General features: G+C 42.7%; 1 protein-coding gene across 1 annotated transcript in view; it reads left to right on the top strand.

The window, feature by feature from the left end:
- The window catches only part of LOC121573403 (potassium/sodium hyperpolarization-activated cyclic nucleotide-gated channel 1), a 131,609-nt gene that overhangs the window by 83,738 nt on the left and 27,555 nt on the right, over positions 1–20,316 (top strand). Inside the window, exons 4-6 of the mRNA XM_041885355.2 lie at positions 1,975–2,193; positions 11,384–11,530; positions 16,056–16,296. Coding sequence (XP_041741289.1) covers positions 1,975–2,193; positions 11,384–11,530; positions 16,056–16,296 — 607 coding nt within the window. The remainder of the gene's footprint in view (positions 1–1,974; positions 2,194–11,383; positions 11,531–16,055; positions 16,297–20,316) is intronic.

Here is a 20,316-nt window from a genome sequence, read left to right as displayed (position 1 = left end):
CGCAGCCATAGATAGGAGCCAATGTGTGGTGGCTTGCTAGGCTAGCCTTTTCATATAGCCTTTTCATATGACTCTACTTCTTATTTTTATGTTTTATTTATTCTATCAAATGGACATTGAAGCCTTCAAGGCTAGTGGCTTGCAAGAGGGTGGGATTTATGCTCTGAGAAAGTAGTGTAGGGAAGCTAAGACTGGGTTCAGTGTTTTGTGTTTCAGTTTGTGGTTGCTGCCAAAATGGCAAAGGGGTCCAAAAGGTAAGCCATGGTTAGAATGAGATGGATTTCTCATACAAGAAAATACTCAGAAGGCTATATATAAATCCTTAGACTAGTATTACATATGGACTTCTCAAAAGGAAATTATATTCCCTTCAGAATGATAGAAAATCTATTATTAAAAAGATACTTAACAGATACAGTATAACCTTATCCTATATATCAGCTTATCCTATATATCATCTTATCCTATCTATCAGCTTATCCGATATATCTGCTTATCCTATATATCAGCTTATCCTATATATCAGCTTATCCTATATATCATCTTATCCTATCTATCAGCTTATCCTATATATCAGCTTATCCTATATATCAGCTTATCCTACATATCATCTTATCCTATCAAATTAAATCAAATTTAATTGGTCACATAAACATATTCAGCAGATGTTATTGCGGGTGTAGCAAAATCCTTTCTATCAGCTTATCCTATCTACACTCTTAGAGAAAAGGGTTCCAAAAGGGTTCTTGGGCCGTCCCCATAGGAGAACTGTAGCTCATCTGGTAGAGCTGTGGTCCTCTGTAGCTCAACTGGTAGAGCTGTGGTCCTCTGTAGCTCAGCTGGTAGAGCTGTGGTCCTCTGTAGCTCAGCTGGTAGAGCTGTGGTCCTCTGTAGCTCAGCTGGTAGAGCTGTGGTCCTCTGTAGCTCAACTGGTAGAGCTGTGGTCCTCTGTAGCTCAGCTGGTAGAGCTGTGGTCCTCTGTAGCTCAGCTGGTAGAGCTGTGGTCCTCTGTAGCTCAACTGGTAGAGCTGTGGTCCTCTGTAGCTCATCTGGTAGAGCACGGTGCTTGTAACGCCAAGGTAGTGGGTTCGATCCCTGGGACCACCCATACACAAAAATGTATGCACGCATGACTGTATGTCGCTTTGGATAAAAGCGTCTGCTAAAATGGCATATTATAACTATTTTTGGTTCCAAGTAGAACCCTTTTTGGTTCCATGTGAAATCCTCTCTGGAAAGGGTTCTACATGGAACCCAAAAGTCTATTAGCTTCTCCTATCTATTCAGACCAATGTGCCAGATGTGTATGCTAGCCTGGGCCTTGCTCCAGCAGGGGATCATGTATCTGGGCTAGATCGTGGTGCCTTGGCCCTGACAGCACCTCTCTGCTCTGCACTCCCATTAAAGCGCTTGTAATAATCGGTTCATGAGAAGGGCTGCGTCCCAAAGGCACCCTATTCCTTATATGGGCCCTGGTCAAAAGTAGTGCACTATGTAGGGAATAGGGTGCCATTTGGGATACAGGGAGAGGAGGCAGGAAGCAGAATCCAGGTCAGTCATTTCCCCTCGACTCTCTGCTTTCATCATCCACGGGCCCATCCACCACTATGAAGTGAAGGATCCCTATTGGCCGAAGACAAACCATAAATCAACCCTTCCAAAGTAATAGATGTTGATCAGCACCACTTCCAGACATTGTTTTACAAGCCGTGGCCAATGAGGGGAGAGGAAGAGAGGGAGAATGGAAGGAGAGGGAGGGGGGGTGGTTTAGGTACTCTGTGAGTGTGACGTGCCCAGCATGTTGGCAGGATGTTCTCTGGAGGTTCAGTGATGCATCAAAAAAGAAAGAGCCTCCTCTCTCTCTCTGCGCTGGAAATCTTCCACAAGCCTGCGGTAACTCCCCCGCCCACCTTCTGTCTCCCTCTCCCCCCGTCTCCCCCCCGTCTCCCCCTTCCTCCCTTCTCTCCCCTGCAGAATGACTCGTGGGGTAAGCAGTACTCGTACGCTCTCTTCAAGGCTATGAGCCACATGCTGTGTATTGGGTATGGTGCCCGGGCGCCCGTCAGCATGTCCGACCTGTGGATCACCATGCTCAGCATGATCGTAGGCGCCACCTGCTACGCCATGTTCGTGGGTCACGCCACCGCTCTCATCCAATCACTGGACTCCTCCCGCAGGCAGTACCAAGAGAAGGTACGTAGCTCAGACCGTTATCTAATGTCATACAATTAAATAATGTCATGGTTTTATTATGCTTTTGTTTTAATTATCAGTCTACTAATATTTTGGTACACCTGTTTTGGTTGACCATGTTGTGATATTCTCGTTTTCGTCATAAGGTAAGTGGTGTATTATTTTCAAAGTGTTTATATATTTTATTTAAACGGATAATGCTTATTTCTCCCAGGTAGATTAGGCCTCTGCTATCTAGGCCTGTGTTTTAGGGGTTGTGTAAAGCACTCACAGATTCACAGATTACAATATCCCCCCCAGCTCACTGGCTCTGAAAGAGGATTTTCTGAAAGCCGTCATGGATCCCAAACACCCTGGGGTGAAGAGGTTCCCAGACAGAACTACAGTAGCACTATGTCTGTGTCCCAAATGGTACCCTATTCCTCTGGTCAAAAGTAGTGCACTATGTTGGGAACAGGGTGCCATTTGGGACGCAACCCATCTCTGTTTGGGTGCTTTTAGGGAACACATTGAGGGGAGGTTCTGTAATCTAGATCAGGGTTTCCCAAACTCGGTGCTGGGGCCCCCCCTTGGTGCACGTTTTGGTTTTTGCCCTAGCACTACACAGAGGATTCAAATAATAAAAGCTTGATGATGAGCTGGTTATTTGAATCAGCCGTGTAGTGCTAGGGCAAAAAAAAACTCAAAATGCAACATTTTCAAAAATTTTGCTGAGTTACAGTTCATATAAGGAAATCAGTCAATTGAAATAAATTAATTAGGCCCTATCTATGGATTTCACGACTGGGAATACAGATACGCATCTGTTGGTCACAGATACCTTAAAAAAAGGTAGGGCTGTGGATCAGAAAACCAGTCAGTATCTGGTTTGACTACCATTTGCTTCATGCAGCGCGACACATCTCCTTCGCATAGAGTTGATTAGGCTGTTGATTGTGGCCTGTGGCATGTTGTCCCACTCCTCTTCAATGGCTGTGTGAAGTTGGTGGATATTGTCGGGAACTGGAACACACTGTCGTACACGTCGATCCAGAGCATCCCAAACATGCTCAATGGGTGACATGTCTGGTGAATATGCAGGCCATGGAAAACTGGGACATTTTCAGCTTCCAGGAATTGTGTACAGATCCTTGCGACATAGGGCCGTGTATTATCATGCTGAAACATCAGGTGATGGCGGCGAATAAATGGCATGAATGGCATTCAAATTGCCATCAATAAAATGCAATTGTGCTCATTGTCCGTAGCTTATGCCTGCCCATACCTTAACCCCACCGCCACCATGCGCACTCTGTTCATAACGTTGACATCAGCAAACCGCTCGCCCACACACAACGCCATACACGTGGCCTGCAGTTGTGAGGCCGGTTGGACGTACTGCCAAATTCTGTAAAACAACGTTGGAGGCAGCTTATGGTAGAGACATTAAACATTCAATTATCTGGCAACAGCTCTAGTGGACATTCCTACAATCAGCATGCCAATTGCATCTGTGGCATTGTGTTGTGTGACAAAACTGCACATTTTAGAGTGGCCTTTTAGTGTCCCCAGCACAAGGTGCACTTGTGTAATGATCATGCTATTTAATCAGCTTCTTGATATGCCACACCTGTCAGGTGAATGGATTATCTTGGCAAAGGAGAAATGCTCACTAACAGGGATGTAAACAAATATGTGCACAACATTTGAGAGAAATAAGCTTTTTGTGCATATAGAACATTTCTGGGATCTATTATTTAAGCTCATGAAACATGGGACCAATACTTATATTTTTGTTCAGTATATAATCACTGTACCCATATTTATCTGTCCTGAATCTGACCCTTAGATAGATTAGTTAGCGATCTATGACTTTAGCCATAATAATCTGTGCCAGCTCTGACCCTTGGATAGGTTTGTTAGTAGGCTCACCTGTGAGTGACCTAGTCAACCATAATAATCTGTTCTAGCGCTAAACCTTGGGTAGATTGGTAATTGTAGCATCAGTAGATACAGTTGAAGTCGGAAGTTTACATACACTGAGGTTGGAGTCATTAAAACTTGTTTTTCAACCACTCCACAAATTTCTTGTAAACGAACTATATTTTTGGCAAGTCGGTTAGGACATCTACTTTGTGCATGACACAAGTAATTTTTCCAACAATTGTTTAAAGACAGATTATTTCACTTATAATGCACTGTATCACAATTCCAGTGGGTCAGAAGGTTACATACACTAAATTCACTGTGCCTTTAAACAGCTTGGAAAATTCCAGAAAATTATGTAATGGCTTTAGAAGCTTCTGATAGGCTAATTGACATCATTTGAGTCAATTGGAGGTGTACCTGTGGATGTATTTCAAGGCCTACCTTCAAACTCAGTGCCTCTTTGCTTGACATCATGGGAAAATGAAAAGAAATCAGCCAAGACCTCAGAGAAAAATGTGTAGACCTCCACAAGTCTGGTTCATCCTTGGGAGCAATTTCCAAACGACTGAAGGTACCACGTTCATCTGCACAAACAATAGTACGCAAGTATAAACACCATGGGTCCACGCAGCCGTCATACCGCTCAGGAAGGAGACGCGTTCTGTCTCCTAGAGATGAATGTACTTTGGTGCGAAAAGTGCAAATCAATCCCAGAACAACAGCAAAGGACCTTGTGAAGATGCTGGAGGAAACAGGTAAAAAAGTATCTATATCCACAGTAAAACGAGTCCTATATCGACACAACATGAAAGGCCGCTCAGCAAGGAAGAAGCCACTGCTCCAAAACCGCCATAAAAAAGCCAGACTACGGTTTGCAACTGCACATGGGGACAAAGATCTTACTTTTTGGAGAAATATCCTCTGGTCTGATGAAAAAAAAAAAGTTTGGCCATAATGACCATCGTTATGTTTAGAGGAAAAAGGGGGTGCTTGCAAGCCGAAGAACACCATCCCAAGCGTGAAGCACGGGGGTGGCAGCATCATGCTGTGAGGGTGCTTTGCTGCAGGAGGGACTGGTGCACTTCACAAAATAGATGGCATCATGAGGAAGGAAAATTATGTGGATATATTGAAGCAACATCTCAAGACATCAGTCAGGAAGTTAAAGCTTGGTCACAAATGGGTCTTCCAAATGGACAATGACCCCAAGCATACTTCCAAAGTTGTGGCAAAATGGCTTAAGGACAACAAAGTCAAGGTATTGGAGTGGCCATCACAAAGCCCTGACCTCAATCCTATAGAACATCTGTGTGCAGAACTGAAAAAGCGTGTGCGAGCAAGGAAGCCTACAAACCTGACTCAGTTACACCAGCTCTGTCAGGGGGAATGGGCCAAAATTCACCCAACTTATTGTGGGAAGCTTGTGGAAGGCTAACCGAAACGTTTGACCCAAGTTAAACATTTTAAAGGCAATTCTACCAAATACTAATTGAGTGTATGTAAACTTCTGACCCACTGGGAATGTGATGAAAGAAATAAAAGCTAAAATAAATAATTCTCTCTACTATTATTCTGACATTTCACATTCTTAAAATAAAGTGGTGATCCTAACTGACCTAAGACAGGGAATTTTTACTAGGATTAAATGTCAATAATCACTGATCTGCTTTCAAGTGTTTCTATGAACATGCCCTTCTTGTTACAAATGTAACCAGACCCACCATGCACATCCACTAATAATGGCCAACTTCCTGTAGCAGGCAGTATAGAAAATGAACACAGGTCTTATAAACATTGAGTGCTAGTGCTAGTGAGTAGCCAGTTAATCTGTATATTTCAAGTCTAGCCAACTTGGATCTATTTGCTTGCTAACGAGGTAGAACAGTTGAACTGTTATGAACACACCCTCATGTCCGTCTCCAACTGTTTGAACAACATAGGCTGTTCACTTTGTTTAGATGTTGAAATCAGGTGGCCTACCTGGATAAGAAGATGCTTATTTCTCAGAATGACAATGAGATGCCAATTCCTGATAGAAATGTGTATTTTCATGCTCATTGTACATTTATAAAACACAGACTAGACAGCTAGCACATGACAGTATGTGGATAAAATGCTGCTAGCCGCAATGCCGCGCACGACCGAAACGACATTTCCCACAATGATATTCATTGATTCTCCCGTTTTAGTAGGGTCTGCTCTGTTCTAAATGTTGGCAATTGAGATATAAAATTGGTATCGTTTGAAGGGGAATCAACCGATTCTGTTGGACCAAACCTCAAATGCAAAATAGCGAGTTGAAACTGCTTGTTGTCAGAGAGGAAGAAGTTATCTTTAGTCTTTGTTGTTGTGATTGACAGGGGGAGGGGCTTGGTGTCTGTGGCGTGGGAAGGTTCACACAACACAGAAGGAGGAGTGGCTTGGTGGCAGTGGGAGGAGCTTGGTGTCTGTGGAGTGGGAAGATGCAAAGTGCATACAGCTCCGAAGGAGGAGTGGCTTAGTGCCAGGGGAAGGGGCTTGGTGTCTGAGTGGGAATGTCCACAGTGCACACCGCACAGAAGGAGGAGTGGCTTAGTGCCAGGGGAAGGGGCTTGGTGTCTGAGTGGGAATGTCCACAGTGCACACCGCACAGAAGGAGGAGTGGCTTAGTGCCAGGGGAAGGGGCTTGGCTTCTGAGTGGGAATGTCCACAGTGCACACCGCACAGAAGGAGGAGTGGCTTAGTGGCAGGCGGAGGGGCTTGGTGTCTGAGTGGGAAGGGGAACAGGGTACAGAAGGAGGAGTGGCTTAGTGGCAGGCGGAGGGGCTTGGTGTCTGAGTGGGAAGGGGAACAGGGTACAGAAGGAGGAGTGGCTTAGTGGCAGGCGGAGGGGCTTGGTGTCTGAGTGGGAAGGGGAACAGGGTACAGAAGGAGGAGTGGCTTAGTGGCAGGCAGAGGGGCTTGGTGTCTGAGTGGGAAGGGGAACAGGGTACAGAAGGAGGAGTGGCTTAGTGGCAGGCGGAGGGGCTTGGTGTCTGAGTGGGAAGGAGAACAGGGTACAGAAGGAGGAGTGGCTTAGTGGCAGGCGGAGGGGCTTGGTGTCTGAGTGGGAAGGGGAACAGGGTACAGAAGGAGTAAAGGAGACAAGACCCAAAATACATAAACGCTCATAAAAAAAGAATAAACAAAACTTGATTCTTGCGATACAGGCCTACCTTAGAGAATGTTCATATAGAACACAGAACTCATAGAATATATTTATCACTTCCATTGTACATAGAACACATCTAACCATGTGAAGATCACACAACGACGATCAGTAGCTAGCTGTATAAAATCAGTTGAATCAGCCGACCACACCGGTCGGTCTCATAGCCACAGCCCTGCTCAGATCAGAGATCACAGAGCCACTGTCTCGGGGGATTTTTCACACTACTGAGCCGAACTGAGCCCAGCCAAACCAAGCAGTAACGAGCTCTCCTGATTACACATCCACCATAGCTACTGTAACTGTGCTGGAAAGGACAATGTGAAATAATCTATCAGAGCAGCACAGTTTGGTCTGGGTCTGGGCGATGGCGTCAACAGGGTACCAGTGTAAGAGGGCACAGAGATTCATGGGCCATCTGATCAAATAGAATAGCCCTGCCCAGGACATGAACCAGACACCTTCTGGGCCGGCTCCGCCTCTCTAACCTCCGGGCTTCCTGCCGCCTTACACGCACCAAACAGCATGATATTATGATTTGATTTGATTTGACCATTATCTCCTGGCAACAGATACATATGCTAAAAGACTTGTTTCCATTGTGGTCGTCCAATGTGAGCCGCCATGGGAATGGAGGGATGCACAGCCCATCTATGGGCCAGTATGAACCGATGATGCTGCTTCTGACAGCATGGTAGTATGATACCCCTGTGTGGATTTGCTGCATCACTGTGCAGAGAAGGAGGAACAGCGGGAGGAATGGTTACGGAAGGTTTCACCCTCTGGTCGATTTTCACCTCCGCCTGCTGGGGATGAAGTGTGTGGGGGGGGCCTGCACTGAAATGCCCTGTTGCTGGGAAACCCTACATGGCCCTGGCCCTGACAGCAGAATGAACATAATATATATATACAGGAATACAGTCGTTTCATAACACGTTACATAGTCAGATGCATATTGAAACCATAAATATATAAAAACCAGACTTGACTACACTACAACATCCCAGATGTGATAATACCCATTTATCCATAGATAGATGTACAATCTAATACTGCATCTAACCTCTTATGAAATGCTGTGTTGTCTGTAATGGAATGTTCCGTCTCTGTCCAGAAGGATATAATGAGTAATTGTATTGTCCATAACTGATTCTCTATAACGTAATATAGCTAACCTAATGTTTTTTTTATTAGGATACATTGCACCATGCAGTAAATATCATTTTAATGAGGACAATGCCTGTAAATATGTATAGAGAATCAAATGCAACTTTATAAATATTATTAACATTACAACTATTGACTCTGAATCAATTTCTCCAGTTTTTTATTGTCTCTTAAAGATACTTCTAGGATCATTGAGTTTGCAACAGCCATATAGTCCTCTGCTGAAATGATGGTTTCTAGAAGGGCTGAGAACACGGCTGTGAAAAGGGTACATTTACCTATTTACCTCAGAGAACATTGTGTGTCCACAGGAGCACAAAACTTATTAACGTTCCTTAACGTTCCTTAAGAACCAGGGATGGATTAAGCTTCCTCCTCTGTCCTCACAGACATTCTGTACCTTGCATTTAATGAGCAAAGGCAAGAGGACATACCGTCTTTTCTTCAGCAGCAAGCACAAAGCACATTCATTCCTATGTTGGGAATGTGACTCGTCACGATGCATTGCAGATTTGAAATTATTCACAGTAAACATGCACAGAGGCCACAGAAACAAAATAACAGTAACACATTATTTTAAGGCTACCTACACAAGGATGTCATAACACATTTGTAAGCAAGATAGATTATTCATAAATGCTTACGGCATGAGTCAGATGGATACATAGCTTCTCTAACCAGACGTGACCAAACCACACCTCAACATATCTCAGTCACAGTGACAGAGAGTCCCGTTCTAAATTTAAACATGTCAGATACCCTTGGACTGTGTGCCTAGAATAAATGGATTCACCTTAAACAAAACCTGGTCCCTTATCACCTCGCTGCGGCTGTGGAGAATCAATGTGAAACAACCATGTGACGGGACGTGGGTTTTTTCCTTTTAACAAAGATAAAAAAAATTGGGATCGTGATGTTACTGTGGGATGCTGCTTCCTGAGGCTACCGTTAGTTTTTGTTCACACCTCATGCTGACACCCTTACCTGAGGTTGTGTGTGTGTTTGTGTTTGTGTTTGTGTGTGTGTGTGTGCGCACGTACATGTACCTGTTTGACTAAGCCAGAGCAGAGCAGCTATCGTCTGATTAAAATAGCTGAGCTGCTGAAGGATCCCTCTCTCTCTGTCGGTCTGCACTCTCTCTAACTCCCTGTAGACAATGCCCCAATCTCCATTGGCCTAATAGAGTTCCGTCATGCCTGTGTGTGATGTTAATTTGGCAGGGAGTCAATACCTACAAGCCCGTGGTACCTTGACTTTGACAGCCGTGTGCAATTATATCACAGATGCTTTGATTAGGCCATTTACTTTCTCAGGCTACGCTTTCCATGACATTGGACTAATGGAGAAAATTTGAAAACGGAAAGAATCCTGTCTAGTATGTGTCAATCCATGCATATATTATGAAAGCTAAAGTGTAGCATTACAGTTTATCCGCAGGAGAGCAGGTTTCTCCTCCCTGGTCTAGGGCTGCGTCCCAAATGCCACCCTATTCCCTATATAGTGCACTAATTTTGACCAGAGCCTCCCTGTGGGCCCTGGTTAAAAGTAGTAAACCATATAGGGAATAGGGTGGCATTTGGGATGCAGTCCTAGCCTTCTCGACGGGACAGCAGAGAGGATTACATGGGGGTTGGTGTGAAGAGTGACTCAGCTGTTCTTTTCCACCTCATTTCCTCATTCTGATGCACAGTCAGTATCCCTCCCCTGGGCGCATTACAGCCGATCATGTCATTGATGACATCAGAATGACTCCACTGGAGACCACAGACAGCACCCTGATGAGAGAGACTGACTCCAGATCAGATGTTGAGACAGAGGACATCTCAAATGAAATGAATCGTTATTTAAAGTGCGTTTAAAATCTCCAACACACTAAAACAGTAAAAGAAAAACATGAAGGAAATAAAATGAAAACAAGCAGGAAGAATAAAGGAAAAACAGACAGGCGACAACACAATGAAAATAAAAGAACACTATTATTAATCTGCCCTGTGAGACATCTCTTACTGCAGAGACTGACTCCAGTCAGTAAATACTTTCTTAACACTTATTTTTTCTTAAAACTGCATTGTTGGTTAAGGGCTTGTAAGTAAGCATTTCACTGTAAGGTCTACCTACGCCTGTTGTATTCGGCGCATGTGACAAATAACATTTGATTTGATTTGATGCTGTGACAGATTAATTATTCCATTAGGGCACATCACCCTGTAGAGAGACGGACTCCAGACCAATGTTGTGACAGAGGCCCCAGAAGACCTCTGCCTTACGACAACCACTCCTCTGAGACATAATGACAACCACAGTCAAGACACTCCGTACAGAATTATGCATGGCATGTCTTGAGTACATGCATTTGATTGCTTTATTTTCCTCCTCTGTGTAATGTGTCATATTGAACTGACTATGATTGCAGATGATAATGTGGCCTCCCTGAGACCTATTCAGTCACTGATATGGGTGTATTAATTCTCTCTTGTTTAAGTGAGGTCATGGGTAGCCTACATTGAGAGAGATGAGAGCGATTCTTCACTGTGTGAGCTGATCAGAACGGCAGCAGCCTCGCTCTGAGGGGCCTCAGGCTGTACTTGTTCCTCCTTCGACCACCTGCTACTTCCATACACGATGACCCTGGATACTATCTGTCAGCCCACTGTGTCTGTGTGTGTCTGTGTGTGTCTGTGTGTGTCTGTGTGTGTCTGTGTGTGTCTGTGTGTGTCTGTGTGTGTGTGTGTTGTGAATGTCCTTGGTTCCTATTACAACCAACCATATTGACTGTAATGTTTGCTAATACCTTCCTTCAAATGTTATTTTACCGACCAATTGTTTTCGGTGCTATGAAGTCAAATGTGAAAGCCTTTGTTGTCGGATATTTTTCTATTTTCTGTTAATTTGGTTTATTGACATTATCTCTTCTCTCCATCTTTACAGTACAAACAAGTGGAGCAGTACATGTCGTTCCACAAGCTACCTGCAGACATGCGGCAGAAGATTCATGATTACTATGAACATCGCTATCAGGGCAAGATCTTTGATGAGGACAATATCCTGAGTGAGCTCAACGACCCGCTCAAAGAGGTGAGGATGATGCCTTGTGTTGTCTTTTCTATTCTGTGTGTGTCACAAATGGCACCCTATTCCCTATATAGTGCACTGCTTATGACCAGAAGCCATATGGGCCCTGGTCAAAAGTAGTGCACTGTATGGGGAATAGGCTACCCATTTGGGACACCATCAAGGCTTTGTAAATGGCCGTTTGTCACAGGGATTCATTCACCATCAAAGAAAGGCGACCTTTCTTAAATATAATCTCCAAGCATCTCTAATGGCTTAAACATGGAGTGCTGAGTTGTTTTATTGCTAATTAATTTGCTTATGCATTTATGATATACCAATATTTATACTTTAAATATCATACTGGTCCATTGACTGGGTGAATTTATCATCAATGGATGATTATTGAGAAGGGTGTCTGTAAAACATATCTCATGTGCTTTATTACAAATGTAATAAACACACTGCACAAATTGATTCACTACAGCTGGTGGAACACAAGCTAAACAGATAAATTAATTTAATTGCCGTCAAGACAGTCAGTTGCTCAAGCACGCAATACACAGGTGTGAAACAAGAGAGATCAGGAAGTGAGATGACAATTTCATCTGATTAGTGTTTAGACCCATTAAGACATCAACCCAACAAATAGACAGACACGCGATGAGTTCCCAGTGCTTTGAAAATACAGAGCCTGCCTCTGAAGTGGCATCCTAATCACTATGTAGTGCATCACTTTAGAAGTGCACTATAAGGCCCTACAGGGAATTTGATGACACATCAGATACAGTCACAGTAAAAAAAAAAAAAAGAAGGCAAGACAAGTTTAAGTTTCTTAAATTCAGTGACCAATTTAAGGCTGTCTTTGTTCTTTGTGTCAACCCTCCACCTACTTCATGGTTGGCTGACCTCTCTGTATGAGCAGATAAGGGCTCTCATGTAGCCTAATGATGCAGAGATGGTGGATTGGAGAGGAGGAGAGAGGTGGAAATGAGGGATAGAGGAGGGAGGGGAGGGGAGAGAGGGAGAAGAGAAGAGAAGAGGAGGGGTTTAATTGCCCATGCCTCTCATGTAACCCCATTAAGTCACCGACCAGAATGAGACATATTGGAGCACAGTATTGCCTGGCCCAGCACAGGAAAAGGTAGATCTACACCAGTGGAGGCTGCTGAGGGGAGAACGGCTCTACAGGAAAGGGTAGATCTACACAGTATTGTAGAGCACAGCACAGGAAACCATAGATCTATACAGAACAGTAGACAACATAGGTTGTCGACAACATGGGTTTATACAAAACAGTAGAGCACATGGCAGCATTGACACAGCAGAGCACAAGCAAAGGTCTATACAGCACGGTAAAGCAAAGCCCAGATAAACCAGTCAGTTCAGCTAGGTTCATCTCAGTTCAGCTAGGTTCATCTCAGCTCAGATAGGTTCATCTCAGCTCAGCTAGGTTCATCTCAGTTCAGCTAGGTTCATCTCAGTTCAGCTAGGTTCATCTCAGCTCAGCTAGGTTAATCTCATCTCAGCTCAGCTAGGTTCATCTCAGCTCAGCTCAGCTAAATTAATCTCAGCTCAGCTAAATTCATCTCAGCTCAGCTAAATTCATCTCAGCTCAGCTAGGTTAATCTAATCTCAGCTCAGCTAGGTTCATCTCAGCTCAGCTCAGCTAGGTTCATCTCAGCTCAGCTCAACTAGGTTCACCTCAGCTCAGCTCAGCTAGGTTCATCTCAGCTCAGCTCAGCTAGGTTCAGCTCAGTTCAGTATATCACAGCTGGCATCACACAGCACAACAGAGACAACCAGACATACAGTGCCTTCAGAAAGTATTCACACCCCTTGACCTTTTCCACATTTTGTTGTTTTACAGCCTGAATTTAAAATGGATGAAATTTAGATTTTGTGTCACTGGCCTACACACAATACCCCATAATGTCAGTGGAATTATGTTTTATTTTTTATTTTTACAAATTCATTATAAATGAAAAGCTGAATGTCTTGAGTCAATAAGTATTCAACCCATTTGTTATGGCAAGCCTAAATAAGTTCAGGAGTAAACATTTGCTTAACAAGTCACACAATAAGTTGCATATAATCACTGTGTGTGCAATAATAGTGTTTAACATGATTTTTGAATGATTACCTCATCTCTGTACCCCTCAGTCCCTCAGTCGAGCAGTGAATTTCAAACACAGATTCAACCACAAAGACCAGGGAAGTTTTCCAATGCCTCGCAAAGAAGGGCACCTATTGGTAGATGGGTTATAAAAATATATAAAAAAGCAGACATTGAATATCCCTTTGAGCATGGTGAAGTTATTAATTACACTTTGGATGGTGTATAAATACACCCAGTCACTATAAAGATACAGGCGTCCTTCCTAACTCAGTTGCCGGAAAGGAAGGAAACTGCGCAGGGATTTCAGCATAAGGCCAATGGTGACTTTAAAACAGTTACAGAGTTTATTGGCTGTGATAGGAGAAAACGGAGGATCAACAACATTCTAGTTACTCCACAATACTACCCTAAAAGAAGTAAACCTGTACCGAATAAAACATTTCCATAACATGCATTCTGTTTGCAACAAGGCACTAAAGTATATATATATTTTTTGGCAAAGCAATTCACTTTTTGTCCTGAATACAAAGTGTTATATTTGGGGCAAATCCAATACATATTTTCAAGCATACTGTTATGGGTATGCTTGTAATCATTAAGGACTGGGGAGTGTTTCAGGATAAAACATCTATGGAATGGAGCTACGCACAGGCAAAATCCTAGAGGAAAATCTGGTTCAGTCTGCTTTCAACCAGACACTGGGAGATTAATTCACATTTCACCAGGACAATCACCTAAAACACAAGGCCAAATCTACACTGGTGTTGCTTACCAAGAAGAAAGTGAATGTTCCGGAGTGGCCAAGTCACAGTTTTGACCTAAATCTACTTAAAAATCTATGGCAATACCTGAAAATGGTTGTCTAGCAATGATCAACAACCAATTTGACAGAGCTTGAAGAATTTTAAAAATAATTATGGGCAAATGTTGCACAATCCAGGTGTGGAAAGCTCTTAGAGACTTGCCCAGAAAGACTCGCTGCCAAAGGTGCTTCTACAAGGTATTGACTCAGGGGTGTGAAAACTTATGTCAATGACATATTTCTGTATTTCATTTTCAATAAATTTGCAAACATTTCTAAAAACATGTTTTCAGTTCGTCATTATGGGGTATTGTGTGTAGATGGGTAAAAAAAAAACTTACAATTTAAGCCATTTTGAATTCAGGCTGTAACACAACAAAATCTGGAATAAGTCAAGGGTATGAATACTTTCTAAAGGCACTATATCAGGGAAGAGAGTGGAAGGAAGAGTGTGGGTGGGTGATGATGATGGCGTTCACCCTATGGTGAGAAAACAGTTAAAGCTTCATCTCGGCAATTTCTGCAGCTGGTCGGACGTCATTTCAATGCAGCTAGGCAGTTATTTATACTTCCAGGCACCGCTGCCATGTGACAAGTTTGCTGCTTTAAATAGATAAAGTCTGAAGATTGTTTCCCTGGTGGGGCTCCATCCTGGCCAAGCCGGGCCGGGCTGAATACTGGGTGTCTAATTCATTAATCGTTGTGCATGATTGAGGTCAGAACCCATGGCTTTGGCTGGCCCACTGCTACTGTTGTCTCAGTACTGAGCTGACAGCACAAAACCCAGCCAGACAGGAGGATTGGCTGATGTCTCCTCGGCTCAGATGCTCCCATTGGAGAGTCCTCATCTCTCACAGGAAGTGAGTAAGTGGTTAGTGGAGCAGTGAAGGCCAAGCTCTGTCTGTCAGTCTGTCTGCATGGAGGAGAGGAGGGGAGGCAGGTAGGCACTGCTCAGTAAACACTAACAGACCCCCCATTTAGGAAACAATCTCCTGCTGTTATCTGAGATAACCAGAGAGATGATTGCCCTCTGTTGAGGGCAAGATCATCATCATCAGAGTCAAGTTTCCGCACATTTTCAAGAGTACCATTTTCCTTATACTTTAAACAAGCACCAAACTAAAACATTGGAAGAGAGCCATTCTTAAACCAACCCTGAATGACACCATACAGCAAACAATATCCTGTTGTGTCTGAAGAGACTAAGGCCATGATCATCATCATCAAAGACAATAGCACCAAAAGTTCCCCCAAAGAGTGATGAAAAGTGCTTTTGTAGATATTACATCCATTCCAATGCAGAGACAGGATGAATATTGAGATTGCCTGTTGAACTTGGATTTGTCCCATTAGAATATTATACTAAATTACATTAACAAAAAGTAATTGGAGAACTCGCCAAGGCTGTCCACTATCACCACTCTAATTCGCCCTGATGTTTGAGCCTGACAGCAGCTATACTGTATGTAATCAAGAAGGACTAGCAGAGGGTCAAGATAGGACAATAATTTGCCTATCTCATATCCATTAGAGAAAGGGACACCTTTGTCAAACACCTTTATTATAGTTTTCGCAATATTTATTATGAACAATGTATCTAAAACTATTTTTTCTATATTTTTTTCCAGGAAATTGTGAACTTCAACTGTCGGAAGCTGGTGGCTACCATGCCGCTGTTCGCCAACGCAGACCCAAACTTCGTTACGGGCATGTTGAGCAAGCTGAAGTTCGAGGTGTTCCAGCCCAACGATTACATAATCAGGGAGGGCACCGTGGGCAAGAAGATGTACTTCATCCAACATGGTGTGGCCAGTGTCATCACCAAGCTTAACAAAGAGATGAAGCTGACTGACGGCTCTTACTTTGGAGGTACGTAGGGAAAATAAAGACTTTGTGTGTGTGTGTTATCTGCAGTACCTTTTCTCTATTGGAAGTGGATATTCAACCAACAGAACCAAAGGGCAAGGTTAGACTTAGGGATAAACATTGTACCAAGCTTAAACATGAAAAGAGAGCATTTCTTAAACCAACTGTGACAGACCGCTGTAAATGCATACTCAGACCCACTCCATCCATTTAGATATATCATGTTTTTACAGAGCCAATTACAGAGGCTATTAAGCAGTGGGTATACAGTGAATATGAATGCAACACTCAGTCAGCAATATCTCTCCAGTTTCAATTCCTCTGCTTTCATGTTTGTCCCATCACTGCAGATGCAGATTAAATTTTTTTTGGGATGGGAGTTAGCTTCTCCAATTATATAACGTTCATCTGGATGGGGTGGTGGAAGGTGGGGTAGAGGGGGGTGAAGGGGAGACAAGCCAAGCTGGGGATCAGGGCTCAGAGCACCCAGAGGACAAACAAAGGTTGCATGTCTGTCTGCTCTGTGTTTGGGCTCTGCTGCAGCAGCCAACAGAGAATGTCCTTTTGCATAATTGAGGGAGTAATTCCCCCCGTCTCTGTAGCACGTTATACAAACTATCCAATATTTAGCCATCGAACGATTCGTTTAAAGGCAGTTGTTTACATTGCCAAATTATTCTCAGGCGTCTCGTTTATGTCATGAAAGAGAGAAGCAGGTTTGAAACTATTCTTAGAAAAGGGATGTGATGTTACATTTTTCATTTGGTCCAAGTTCACCCCCTTCCCACGGAAAGACGACTTGGGATTCTAAGAATATCTTCTGCCTGTGTGGTGTTCATGCCTGTGTGGTGTTCATGCCTCATGGAATCTTCCAGATAGATGTGGCTTGTCTGGGGGGAAAAAGTGGTGAATCAAAAAAATCAAATGAGTGGAGGATCTTTTCATTCCAGCTGTCTGAATAACCTCACATCCAATTATTTAATACCGTACCGTTGGTCCTCTAGTCCAAATGTTCAATTCAATTGAAAACAGGTAACTACAACCAAGCAATCAAAAAAACAGTATCATACCTTGCTTTTGATGCATGTTAGATTAGCATATGTACTGTATTGTAATCAAATTATTCATCCACTAATATGATTTCCCAAAATTTGTTTAGCCTTTATGTCAACACAGTAGACAGTAACCCCAGTAGACAGGGCTGAATCTGATTAGGAGTAACTAGAAACTTTAGATTGGGTCCCATTGGAGGGTATAATGAATGACTCTCACTGTAATTGGATTTAACAGCAGTTGATCAATACACGCTGTGTATCTCTGTCAGATCAGGCTGCAGGGGGGCTAATTGTGACTGGACAAACTCGTTCAGGTAACTCTGTTAAGATTTAGTAAAGACATCTTATAAAAAAGAAGTTCCAAATGAATGATGAATTTAAAGAAGCTGTCCGACGTTATATTGTTTTGTTGTGACTGCCTAAGTTTCATTAATGTGTCATTCAACTCTGCTAGCATACCTTGAACGCGCCCATATTTTATAGAGACCATTTCACAGGTATACACAACAGTATTTTATAGAGACCATTTCACAGGTATACACAACAGTATTTTATAGAGACCATTTCACAGGTAAACACAACAGTATTTTATAGAGACCATTTCACAGGTATACACAACAGTATTTTATAGAGACTATTTCACAGGTATACACAACAGTATTTTATAGAGACCATTTCACAGGTATACACAACAGTATTTTATAGAGACCATTTCACAGGTATACACAACAGTATTTTATAGAGACCATTTCACAGGTATACACAACAGTATTTTATAGAGACCATTTCACAGGTATACACAACAGTATTTTATAGAGACCATTTCACAGGTATACACAACAGTATTTTATAGAGACCATTTCACAGGTATACACAACAGTATTTTATAGAGACCATTTCACAGGTATACACAACAGTATTTTATAGAGAACATTTCACAGGTATACACAACAGTATTTTACAGAGACTATTTCACAGGTATACACAACAGTATTTTATAGAGACCATTTCACAGGTATACACAACAGTATTTTATAGAGACCATTTCACAGGTATACACTACAGTATTTTATAGAGACCATTTCACAGTTATACAATACAGTATTTTATAGAGACCATTTCACAGTTATACAATACAGTATTTTATAGAGACCATTTCACAGGTATACACGACAGTATTTTATAGAGACCATTTCACAGGTATACACAACAGTATTTTATAGAGACCATTTCACAGGTATACACTACATACTTGTATAGAGACCATTTCCCAGATGCTCTACAGTATTTTATAGAGACGATTTCCCAGGTACACTACAGTATTTTCTGGTCCTCTGGTCCTCTTTTACAGCTCATATACACCTGTGGGGAAAAGGTGAAAGACACATTTCCATTCTAACCAAATGGACAATAAAGTATCTATTCTATTTTATTAGATTCTACACAACAATAGTTTTATAGCAGTTGGCAGGGCAGTCAGGGGACAGAGACTAATAGTAGAAATAGTTGCAGTGAGAGGGCCTGTGCTTTTTATGAGCAAGATTCATGACAGCCTAGAGACCTGTGACTTTGGAAGGTGAACCAGGGGTCACAGCGAGGGGACAATTAGAGGCTCCATCTAGGGATTGTTTTGTGTAGATTATCACTGTCCTGCTCCTGCTCTGCACACTATGGATGTGTCCCAAATGGTACCCTATTCCCTATACAGGGGCTTGCGAAAGTATTCACCCCCCTTGGCATTTTTCCTATTTTGTTGCCGTACAACCTGGAATTAAAATTGATTTTTGGGGGGTTTGTATCATTTGATTTACACAACATGAAGATGCAAAATATTTTTTATTGTGAAACAAACAAGAAATAAGACAAAAAACTTAAAACTTCAGCGTGCATACAGGGGAATACAGGGGACTACCAAACATATGTGCTTATTTTTTTCTTTAAGCAATGGCTTTTTTCTGGCCACTCTTCCATAAAGAACAGCTCTGTGGAGTGTATGGCTTAAAGTGGTCCTATGGACAGATACTCCAATCTCTGCTGTGGAGCTTTGCAGCTCCTTCAGGGTTATCTTTGGTCTCTTTGTTGCCTCTCTGATTAATGCCGTCCTTGCCTGGTCCGTGAGTTTTAGTTGCGGGCCCTCTCTTGGCAGGTTTGTTGTGGGTGCCATATTCTTTCCATTTTTTAATAATGGATTTAATGGTGCTCTGTGGGATGTTCAAAGTTTCTGATATTTGTTTATAACCAACCCTGATCTGTACTTCTCAACAACTTTGTCCCTGACCTGTTTGGAGAGCTCCTTGGTCTTCATGGTGCCGCTTGCTTGGTGGTGCCGCTTGCTTGGTAGTGCCGCTTGCTTGGTGGTGCCCCTTGCTTAGTGGTGTTGCAGACTCTGGGGCCTTTCAGAACAGGTGTATATATATACTGAGATATCATTTCACTTCACCAATTTGGACTATTATGTGTATGTCTATTACATGAAATCCAAATAAAAATCAATTTAAATTACAGGTTGTAATGCAACAAAATAGGAAAAATGCCAAGGGGGATGAATACTTTTGACCTAGACCCACATAGGGAATAGGGTGCCATTTGGGACACATTTTATTTATTTATTTCCTGGGGTTATTTCCTGTCACCAGTGAACTCTGTTGTACCGACAAACTAGCTAGAGATAGCGTGCTAATCACTCTGTCGTACCAACAAACCAGCTAGAGTTAGCGTGCTAATCACTCTGTCGTACCAACAAACCAGCTAGAGTTAGCGTGCTAATCACTCTGTCGTACCAACAAACCAGCTAGAGTTAGCGTGCTAATCACTCTGTCGTACCAACAAACCAGCTAGAGTTAGCGTGCTAATCACTCTGTCGTACCAACAAACCAGCTAGAGTTAGCGTGCTAATCACTCTGTCGTACCAACAAACCAGCTAGAGTTAGAGTGCTAATCACTCTGTCGTACCAACAAACCAGCTAGA

This window comes from Coregonus clupeaformis, chromosome 9 (assembly GCF_020615455.1).
Source record: "Coregonus clupeaformis isolate EN_2021a chromosome 9, ASM2061545v1, whole genome shotgun sequence".
NCBI classification, from domain to species: Eukaryota; Metazoa; Chordata; class Actinopteri; order Salmoniformes; family Salmonidae; genus Coregonus; species Coregonus clupeaformis.
This window is presented reverse-complemented; position numbering and strand designations above follow the sequence as displayed.